This window comes from Morone saxatilis, unplaced genomic scaffold, assembly GCF_004916995.1.
Source record: "Morone saxatilis isolate NCDOM2014 unplaced genomic scaffold, NCSU_SB_2.0 Contig1, whole genome shotgun sequence".
NCBI classification, from domain to species: Eukaryota; Metazoa; Chordata; class Actinopteri; family Moronidae; genus Morone; species Morone saxatilis.
In genome coordinates this window covers 16,763,344-16,775,237 of record NW_023339651.1, presented here as the reverse complement: position 1 = coordinate 16,775,237, position 11,894 = coordinate 16,763,344, and the positions used below count along the sequence as shown (strand labels likewise).

Here is an 11,894-nt window from a genome sequence, read left to right as displayed (position 1 = left end):
ATGGTTTGTAGCCAGTGATGCTCCTCATGCCGCTCCACACGTCCTTCAAGTTGTTCTGCTGGAGTTTGTGCTCCAGCTACCTCCTGCCTCATCTGCTCCCTGTCCCCATCTCTGAACGCCCTCTTCTTCTCATTCAGTAGGACCTTGATGTCTCTGGTGACCCACGGCTTGTTATTGGGGAAACAGCTACAGTCACTGTAGGAACAACACTGTCCACACAGAAGTTGTACCCCGTTATGCAGTCCGTGAGATCATCAAGGTCCTCTCCATGCGAATCGCAGAGCAATTCCCAGTCAGTCACTTCAAAGCAGCCCTGCAGTGCCTCATAAGCCTCCTCCGACCACCTCCTCACAGTCCTTGTGGTCACAGGAAGCCGCTGGACTTGGGGCTTATACAGGGGCTGCAGGTGGATGAGGTTGTGGTCTGATCTTCCAAGAGGAGGAAGGGCAGTGGAGCTGTAAGCCTCCTTAACACTGGCATACAGCAGGTCCAGTGTCTTGTTTTCCCTGGTGGGACAGTCCACCAACTGCTTGAAAGTGGGCAGTGTTGCAGCCAGAGTGATGTGCTTGACGTCCCCAGATATCGCGATGAATGCGTCTGGGTGCCGTGTCTGGAGTCCCGCAACGACGGTGTGGATGCCGTCACTCGTGTGCGCCGCGTTTGCATTCACAGGCTGCAATGGCTGCCATGTAACATTAGCTAATGCTTTGGGAATAATGTGCCTGTCAAAGTATGTCCACTGAAAGTTCTTTTTTTGCCACTGACATGCTCAGACAACATTATGGAAAGGATCCCTACAGAGATAGACCTTTTGTTTAACCAGAAATAGCCTGTTATTATAGGGTTAAAATCATGCCTGAGACAAAAAAACCTTTGTCTATGGAAAGTCCTTTTTCTGGAGCAGAGCTCCATGCAAAAAAACATGATATGTAACCACAATAAAGAATGGCACCATGTAACAATTTTAGCTCCAATCTTATTTATTAGGCAACATGTGTCCAGCTTGTGAACATATATCAGTCCAAGTGCATCTGCTAAAGTGTGTCGGCTGATCTCTAGTCCAGGTCTCATGGAGAGGCCAGTAAGTGGCTTAATGTGTGGGAGAGATTGTCTGGCACAGTGAGGAACTTGTGAGAGTGGAAGTGGTGTGTGTGTGTGTGTCTTTGCGTGGATAATTTTTTTCCCTCCTGATCGCCTTCTGTTGTAGCTGCATAAAGTGTGTTCTTTGTGTGTCTTTGAGGATGTGACAGAAGTCCTTCAGGAGAACTTACGTACTCTCAGTCACAGTGAAGAATGTCCTTGACAGTTTTATGGCTTTTACAATATAGTTAATAAAATACTTTTAAGTACTGCAAGGAGTTTTAACTGGTTTCAATGTAGTCCGTTTAATACTGATGCCTCTATATGACCTACATAAACAAAACAAGAAATTTCAGCTCTGTTTTGGGTCTACACCAACTCCTAAGGAAAATGCCTGGCTCTTCAGCAGCTAAATGCTCCATTATGTTGCCAAGGTAGTCGCTAACTTTGTCTCTCTGCCATTTGATGTTACAATGGGCGCTACTACCGTTGCAGCCGACCAGACTCCATTGACAATACCAGTTATATTCTAGCAGATAATCGTAAAACGCACTTCACTACTCTAGTTTGAGCGAAATAAACTCTTAATTCTCTGAGTTAGATGAGAAAATAGCCTGGAAACATGTACATGAGTGAATGAAAACAACTGTGGGCTAGAAAACCAAAACAATGAGCTGAAAGACTATATAAAGCTCTGCACAGCTGTGGGTAGCTGCAGAGTCGGGTGATAACTTGACTAACTGTGGGTTTGTGATTATGAGCAACCCCTGACTGATTACACAGTAGCTGCTTTCAGTCAACATAGATAAGAACGGCTCCACAAAAAAAAGCAATTGGGATGCTTTTCATCTTCAGGCGCCATAGAAATCTGAGTGATTTGGACATTACTGAAGCAGACCCACACGCACACGAAGACATTAGCAGGTTTGTGTCAGTTCAATTGGGAAGGGGCCTATTTTTAGAGCTTTTATTCGTGTTTCTGTAGATCCTGAGAACACCGCAGACAGGGACAAAGGGACGAAGACTGACAGCTACTATATCTCAACTGAACATCAGAGGGGGAGAAAAAGAAGAGACAGACAAACCGGGAGAAGAGGTGGTAGTGAAGTCATTGGTTTGATCACTCGAAGGCAAAATTAGTCACAACAAAGGGACTATGGAGGCAGAGGGATTAGGAATGGAGTCCACATAAATTGGTGTGAGCGAGAACGGGGGGCTAATAGCTTTTATTGGCGACTGGCTCATCAACCATGGAACGCTCGCCTAGCAACTACGAAAGCTGGGCTCCGAGAAATGTGGTCACAGTTGTCATAGAAACAAGCACACATAAAAGTTTTTACCTTCCCACCTTTTTCAAAAGGGGAGTGATTTGCAACTTGAAGAAAAACAACATTTTCCATTTGCAGGTAGCAGCTTATTATGCCACTTCTGCATGCCCTCACTTTGACACTTTCACAATTTGACGCACAGTAGCTCTTTGCCAGCCAGATGGCGGGTCATTTTTCTTTGATTGAATTTTATTTCTGTGTTAACTACTCCTCAAGTCATGATTAACAAGGAAACTGGTAAAAATAACTTGCTATAATGATTTATAAAAGCCAATCTCAGCTGCAGACATCCACAGACACATTGATTTCAAATTACGCTGTTGTTGACCACAGATACATTTATGAAAGTGACCTCACCTCCATTCCAGTCACACACACACTTACATGAGTGCCAGGCCAAGGTAGTTGGCAGTGCTGCCCCAGTACATCGGGTTCTCTATGATGTTGAAGGGAAAACCTGTCACCTTCTCATCCATCAGGATGCCAAAGTAATCACCTGGGAAATCAATACAGACACACACACACAGTGAGGTAATGCTGTAACAGGTTGAGATAAGAGAATGTTGTCTGTTTTTGACACAAACACTGTATAACATACTGTATAACAGATTTTTATATCTGCTTTCCTTTTCAGTGATGCAGGTGGCTGGAGCCTATCCCAGCATTCAATAAGCCGGGGGGATGTAATGCTTCCAAATATGTCTCCAGGCACTAGTTTATCAACAAGTTCAGGTGGACAGGGACGCTGTGCTAAACCTGGTGGACTGTTTCACACTGTTGCCATGGTTCCCACTGTGTAATCAACCTTGATGTCTCCTTTCAAACTCAGGCCAGACAGATTTCGGTCCGCTTGTCACGCTACAATCATTTTTGACATGTCTCTGACAAACGGCAGACACTTGAAGTCAGACTGATGATCCACTGCCTGGGAACATGACTTTGGCAACACACCATCTTGTTAATGCTACACTGTCTGCTTGCCCCACCATCACCTGGCTGTTACTGATGTCAACACTATGACCGCATGGGTATGACCTCATGTGAAAACTTTGAAGTGAAAGCACAGTGTTTCAACAAGAATGTCCAAAACCGTTTCTATCCTAAATAAACAAGCTGACGTAGTATTACCTATCCACCCAAAAGGTCCACTGTGTAACATTTAGGACTTTAGGACATTTCATCTGTTGGCAGAGATATAATATAATATTTATAGGTATGTTTTCATTAGTACTGTATATAATCACCTGAAAATAAGNNTAGAATGAGCTGTTTATATCTAATTTCCTATATCTATATGTCTACTATCCTTACATTGTAGGCTGCTTTATTATTGTCCACGTGCTGAGCGTGATTTTATGGCACCCTGGATGGTTCTGCTAATCTATGGTTTCTGGATTTATGTGTGGTTTCAGGTACAGTTTCTTTGGTTGTTAGCAAATTACAAAATTGGGGGCAGCTGAACTACTGCAGGACACCGCTCAATGTAACCTGAATATTGTTGTAATGTAATAAGTTCCCCAGGTATTGTGTGGACACAAACATACAGGAACATTCAAATACTTCCCTTATACCTCACCTTATATGCACACACACACACACAGAGGCTTCCAGTAGGTAAAACTGACCTGTTGAATTACACATGTGGTGCTGCTGGCCCTGTTTTCTGTCAAAGAGGGGTTGTTAATGGCCAAGTTATATAACACTTTTCATTATGTATGATTACTTAAAAAACTCAAGTAGGGCAAGATAAAAAAGGAGATTATATAGACACATTTGTTGGTTTTGAATAGAAAACTAGCTGTAATTGGACTACAGAACAATATGCTAACTTCACTTTTGACCTGCTAAGTGTCAACAGGTAACCCATTCAGATTTGAAAGCCAAGTGTTTTTTGTGTGTTCCTGCATCACCGTTTATTGTGGTTATGAAAATGGGCAACCTGGATTTGCAAAAGAGTAGCGATATCACTGTGGTAGGCTTGAGGTAAGAGGAGTGGGTCTGTGATCAGTAGGTTGTGAGTTTGGATCCTGGGCCAGCTGGCTAATACGTTAACACTCTGTCTGTAATTTGATTGTGTTTGGATCTTTGTTTCTGCCCTGTGCCATCAGCTTGAATCATCAGGTCACAATGACTCACGGGGCTTAATATAGAGCCAATAAGACACATCAAATCACAGCACACACCCACAGGCTATATCCTCTAGTATGTGTGTGTATGTTAGTGGGTGCCCACGGTAGGAGGAATTGGAAAGGAAACACGGCGCAGGTGGATTGTGGTGAGCCACAAAACTCCCCGCATACGCAGGCACATAAACACACCCTTATCCAGAGTATTTACACACAAATAATTCCTAGATCACCATGTTGGAAAAAGCTAATGAGAAAAGCAAAGGTTAGGCAATATCAGTTTTAGGGATGAATGATCTCATCCCACAACAGGGGTTTTTCAGTTTTTTTATTTAATCAGTGGCCTTTCTGTTATTTAACTGCTATTTCCTGCAGCATTGAGAGATGATAATGTGCGAATGCTTATTCATTGTTTTTTAAATGATGATAGGTGGGATGTTTGATAAATAACCCTGCATTATATTTTACTCAGTGGCCATTCATTTAAATTCATTCTACTAGGGCAACACATGAATGTTGGCCAAACACGGACAAAAAGTCCTTAAGTGCTATGGATGAATGTAATGGCTACAAGCTTGCATTTTAATAAAATCCATCACCACAAGAATTGAGAAAATGCTATTCGCCATTTAAAACCATGTGATATAGTGAAAAGCTTTGGAAGGAGGTAGAAAGTAGACATTGAGATGGGGAAAAGAATATTAGATTGATTAAAGAATATATTTTTAAGGTCTTGGAAATGCTTGATGCTGAACATAGTGATATTATTTTCTATCATTACTGTAGTAGTGGGGCTAAATATATAAAGGTTTTTCCTTAGTTTAATGCTAGAGGAAAGGCCATGAGTTTATTAACTTCTTCCACACTGATTACTGTAGCTCTGTCCAGTTTTCAGATATTTTTTGATGCAAAGCACCTCATAAAACCTTCTTGAAAGTAAGCACGTCATGATACCAGAAATACCAGTTAAATTCCACTACTTTTTCCATATTATATTCCATACTGATTTGATGCAACCAAGTGGTCCCTAATGTTTTATTATACTTCAGTAAATGACAAAGTAGGCAATAAAATAGCCTAACAAACTGAGTGTGAGGCTCTCCACTGCTCTCTGTCTCAGTGCAGCAGCTCAGACCTGCCCGTGGCAAAGACAGCTGCATTTGTCGCTGTCTTCAACACGTTCTTCTGTCTATGACATTTATTGGCCCACTTGAATATTTGTAGCCGTATATCGGAAGAATTGCAGTCCCGGTAACTTCAGTACCTACGGTCTGAATTTTGGCATCGACATGGTATAGAAGTATTGGTTCTTGTAACATCCCTAATTAAAAGTCACTCCCAATCTCACTCATGCTTAACAGGCTAAAGGTTCTCCACCATGGTCCCCTGTGACTTGATCCGCATACAAAGTAGACTACACACACACAAACAAACACACACACAGTCTCCTGCCAATTCCTGTCACCACCTGCCTCCACTCTGTCATCACAGTTCTAGATTAGTGGAGATTGGAGTGGAGAGAGTGATGGACTGATGGGCTTTCAGTACAGTGATGGACAAAGATGGTGCAGGATTGAGACACAAAGTCTGGATCTTGGAGCTGAGTCACTGAAATGACTGACCTAGAAACAAGAAACCAAAGCTTGCCAAATGGTCATAATGGTGATGTCGTACTCGTGTTAATTTGAATCAATGCCTGGATGTACTCAACGGCACAACAAAGGAAAACAAACATGTTTGTCTCAGAGGCAGATGCGAAGACATTTGTGTGTCCTGTATGGGAGGACATTGTTGGACAGTGTTTGCATGCATAGAAATGAACACGGCTGTCTAAATTGGCACTAATGTCTTCACGTGTCTTTCTACATGTGAGTGCACTTATATGTCCTTGTTAGAATACAGCAAGTCACATCACTAATTTGCTGTCTTACTGTATGTATGCCATCTTATCAAATAGTAATACAAATTAATAAGGTTAAATAGTATATAGTATATACTGTATGTAGTATGTAAAATATATATAGGTATGAAATGAAGACAATAGTAGGGCTCTGTAGGGCTGTTATTAGTTGCAACAGTGCCTTGAGCTAAATGCTAACATCAGCATGCTAACATACTCACAATGACATTGCTTACATGCCAATATTTAGTGGGTGTGTTGTTTACGTTTACCATTTTAGTTTAGTCAAATTGTATACCAATCCATCTAATAGTCGTTGAGACATTTCACTAAAAATCACAAATTTGAATGTCATGGGGTCCAGGTGATCACTAAAAACCACTGAGAACAAAACAGAATCTCTCAGAAATGTCTTAAGTGAAGGAACCAAAACTGTTAACTTTGGCAAAAAATACTATCAAAAAAGCTGATTGAGAAACAGATTTTCAGGGTCTTTGGAAGAGTACTGTGCTGATTTAGTATTGGGGGACTTCCAGAAGCAGCATATGCCGAGATATACTCACTTCAAGTCCCAAGAATGGGTCAAGCTTAAATGACACTGTGGTGTTTGACACCTACCTAGGAAGGTTCCAGTGAATCCCAGAGCCAGGAAGCTGCTGACCACCAGCAGAGTGCCCAGCACCATGAGAGCTATGCCGGTGTAGAAGACATCTGTCCTGACCATCACCTCCCACTTGGCCTGGGCCTTCATTGCTACCGTTATACTGAAGAAAAACAAAGCACAACCATCTTTTTTTTAACCAGTGTATTACTATACATGCTAGTTTTTATCAGTGCAAACTGCATAGACCTTAGTGTGCAGAATACCTTCAAGTGGGGAATGATTGGATAAAAGATAAAGGCGACAACGCAAACTTTTTCTCTAACCTTGATGATTACCCTTTTTCTTAAATGCTGGACACTGAATTCCAACAGCAGACAGTTCTGTTGACCTACTCTGATCAGATTAATTCATTGCTGATGTTAAGACACACTGACATACATCACAAAAAGCCATGGTCATGTATTGGCTGTTTGTTTTATTTTTGCTACAAAGTACTAATTAATTAAATCTACCTTTATTTAAATACAATTGCTTCAACTAACTGGTAGATGCACATTGAGGTCGAAGAAGGTTGAATTGGTACATTTGGTTCAGTCTGCCAGTTTCTTTTTCTTGTTATTGTAACATTTCTACAATGACCCCTTTAAAACATAAAAAGTCTTTGTGTAATTAAAAACAAAATTACTTATATGTCTATATGAATTCATTTTATTAGTATTTGTAGCACTTTTCACAGTATTAATTATTGTCCCCATCTGATGGAGTAGTGACCCACTAGAAAAGCACTAATAAGCCCATTTGTACTAGCATGCTAACATGTTTACAACGGCAATGTTGCAAATGGTAAGTTTAAAAATGCTGATGGTTTAATGTTTAGCATACAAATATTTGCTAATTAGCACTAAATGCACAGTAAAATATATCAAATATATAGTCAGCAGCATTCTTCCTCTAGGGACAATAGTTCAAAGTTAAAATATTTCATTGAGGGCCAAAGTGGTGGACTGACCCACCAACAGACCGACATCCGTTGAGCCACAGAGCTAGCAAGGCCAAACAATTACGTCAGCCGGGCAGATACTTTCTGAGCTAATCACTGGTAGGGGAAAAATAATGTCCCCTCTGGCCAGACAGAAAAGACCATGATGTCCGAATAATGACGTGAAAATGAAATGGGAATAGACCCAACGTTTTATTGAACATGGGCTGGCAGTACAGCTTTAAAGACTCAAATTCAAATCTATTTTCAGACCACCAATGATGAGCCATTAGTGTGTGTGTCTCCAAGTTTCAATAGGCTTGAGCGCAATCACTACGGCATCAACTGATTCTGAGATCATCATGACATCATTGCAGAACCACCAGAGAGTAATCAGTGAAGACTTACTGTTAAACTGTTTTACGCATTCCACCTTGATGTTATGCTAGAGAGTGGAGTCACATTTTAATTTTGTTCTTAAGGGTCACCAAGAGATTAACTCTTGGTATTTTGTACGTTTGTTAGCATTATTTCAATGTGAAGTATGACACCTGTAACTGGGATTATGCTGAAAAAACCCCAACATGAAGTAAGTCTCAATGCATCAGATCAACCGTGTAGCCCACAAAGACCTCAATAATTGCAAGCATGATTAAGCATTTTTCTGCTAGCTGTGGCTTTTCCTGCCAACTCTCTCACAGTCTCTTCTAATGCATCGACTGTGTGTGTGTGTGTGTGTGTGTGTGTGTGTAGGTGTGTTTGTGTGTGAGTGTAGAGAAAGAGACTGCTTGTTAGAGAGAGTGCTTTTAACTTTCCCTGACGTCACATTAAACTGCAGTCTGCGCTGACAGATGATTTGATGGTTGTGTGTTGCCTTGATGTGGTCATACAGTAAAAGCATTTTCATTTTGTAGCCACTGTTATCCTCCCATTGTTACGTTTGGATAAGGGGTTTCTGAAATGTTTTGTTTTGTTTTCATGTACTACTTAAAATGTGCTGGCACCAAATAACTGTCTCAGCCTTGTTCCAACACTGCTGTGAAGTTTGAAAAAAGTGGAAACATATTGCAAAAGCTCATGCTTTTACTACTACTAACAAACTGAAATGAGGACAAACTACTATCCCCACTGATGATGGTATTCTTAACTGGTATGAATACTAGAAGATAAGTCAAGGCAAAACGTGAAGCCCATGTTACTAAATAAGTTAAAGTTAATGTGATTGTGTTAATTGACTGTTTTTAACATACCCATAATGCATCATTTTCATCAAGAATGTCTCAACTGCAAGGTCCCTACATTTACAATCTATGAGGATCACAGCTAACAATTATTTTCATTGATATTTCAATAATATCAAATGCATTAAATGTTAGAAAATGTGTAAAAGAAGTGATGTCCTAAAATTGCTAGTTTTGTCTCACTTAAAGTCCAAAACCCAAAGATATTCAATTTACAAAGATATGAAAGAGAGAAAAGCAGCAAATTTTCACTTTTGAGAAGTCAAAACCAGAGATTGTTTGGTATTTTGCTTAAAAAAAAAAGACTCAAAAGATTAACTGATTGCCAATCAAGTTTCTTTAAATTGACTAACAGTTAATAGACTGTTAATAGAACTGTTTCAGCGCTACTTCTGAAAATGATACTACTACTACTTCTGAATTATTTGAAGGTTTAATGTCCTTTAACTGAAAGGATTTTTCCCCAGCAGCGCCCACAGCGCTGCCGTAACAATATTACATCCAGCGGCAAATCTCAAGGCTTCCTCTCCTTTGACAAATTCTGATTTTCTGGCTCCAGTCAATGATAAGATGCCTGTGAGAGATCTTACATCCAGGCTTCTTAATGTCCTTTCAGGTGCTAAATCCGTGCCCACATGTTGACTAAGGATAAATAGGAAAAAGAGTCACTATATATTCCAAAAGGAACTTGATGTACAGGCCTAAACATTGAGTTAATACTACAATATCCAAGGATGCAAGTTCATTTATGTAACAATTCAGAGGTTTAATCCCACACTGTAGCTCCACCAAAAAGAATGTTCCACTCTGACTAATTGATTCGACTTATTCGCCCAAATGATTTTCTGGAATTGCAAACATTTCTAAAGTAGAAGTTGTGAACTAAGCCTTCAGATTAAATATAATGGAGCAGTTAGAGAAAGCTCTGTTGAGGCAAAATGTGTTAAATATTTTGTACTTTTCACCCCTTAAGCTATTCTTTTGGATAATATTTTAAGTCCTCAAAATGCAAACAGTTGTCTGCGAAGTGCAGCTTTAAGACTAATAGTACCCTTTATGCTCCTTATGTTATATTTATGGTTTCGCTGTGCCCCGCAGCCTCTGAACGTCACTACGTCGCAGTTCAAAAGTTTAGTTTTTGCAGTGTTAAAAGACTTCCTAACATTGCATATTGTAATGGAACACACACAGTCCTTCAAGCGAATGCAGTTTTGTGTGTTTGTGTGTGCTTTAACACACCTGTGGCGGTGTTCCATACAAAAAATTGTTCCAAAATCAAAACTAGGTTTGGGGTTAATAAGAGAAAACTGGGTTATGGGGTCTGTGCTGTGAGTCTTATGGCGTTCTCCCTTTGTCAAAGGGGGCAGGAAGTGTAATGTGATGCGGCTTGTTGTTCTGTCATGTCAGACACAAAGAGTGACCGCTGGGCTGTCTGTTAAGTAAGGTGGCCTAGCAAGGCAAACTGCTGGGATTTGGATTGGAAAGGAAATGGGAAAGGGGGTCTGTGGGACGGACATGTGGGTAGGAGGTTAGGTGGGTATGAGTGACCGGCCACTGGATGTAGTGTTACGGCCGATGACGAGTCACTGCTGATGTAGCGCACTCCCTGGCTTCCCAATTGTTCAGTGACGCATGCTAACGCACTGTTTTATGTTATAGCCTAACTTATTTTTTGTGTATTATTTGTGTCTGTGCATGTTAAAACATCAGTGATGATGGTATCAGATATTAGGGAATTAAAGACCCACTCCTGTCAAAGACATACATCTGCCCTCTTTGTACTCTCAAGAATATGACATGTAAAGTCTGATTACAGAGGAAGATGGCAGAATGGGAAGGAGGAGGACGTTTAAGAGGGTCAGGGAGGAAAGATTCAGTGTGGTAGTCAGACAAAGTCTCTTTCACAATGGACCGCTTTACAACAGGACTTAGAAAAGCAAGTGGCATGAGGTGGAAGGCTGGTGATATTACTCACATCAGCAATAAACTCTAGACTTGATTCTACAAATTCATGCATAAAGCATTCGCCTGGTCAGTACTATTATTATATATTTTAAAACACATTGACACATTTCTGATTGCAGCAATGAGAGAGGCAGGTTTCATTTACTTCTGGCAGAATTACAAGCCCAAACAGTCAAGGTGTACTGGGTTAGCCATTGTCAAGTGAGATATGTTTTGGTTCATCATATCTTTCCACCCATCCAACATATGTCATATTTTCCAATCACCTGGTTGAAATTAAAAGTCAAGTCTGGCAGGATGGCATTCTCTACTTACAGCCACTTTAGGTCCACCAACTCTGGAGCTCAAATGAGGACTTCTCCAGAGCCCTAAGCAACAATCCTGAATCCTTGACAAATTTGTGGACAGAATTTCCCTATGCATACAGCTTTAATTATGAACATAGTCTTGGGGTAGAGGAGAGCTTCTATGGAAAAAGCAGGGTCATTGTAGCTGATGTTCTTTGCAACATTTTTCAAGAAGAAATCCTCCTACATTATGTGAGTAGATGAATCCTTTCCAAAAAGGTGGTTTTGTACTCGAGAAAGTAGCCCTTTATATGGTTCATGAGGTGAGAGAGGGAAGTTAACAGCAACCTTAACAGACATTGTGTTTTTGTGACAGATATTGGT

General features: G+C 40.6%; 1 protein-coding gene across 1 annotated transcript in view; it reads right to left on the bottom strand.

Annotated features, from left to right (window-relative positions):
* pemt (phosphatidylethanolamine N-methyltransferase) overlaps positions 1-11,894 on the bottom strand; it is a 99,658-nt gene that overhangs the window by 19,017 nt on the left and 68,747 nt on the right. The window contains exons 4-5 of the mRNA XM_035662332.1: positions 7,053-7,198; positions 2,793-2,904 (exon numbers count right to left, since the gene is read on the bottom strand). Coding sequence (XP_035518225.1) covers positions 2,793-2,904; positions 7,053-7,198 — 258 coding nt within the window. The remainder of the gene's footprint in view (positions 1-2,792; positions 2,905-7,052; positions 7,199-11,894) is intronic.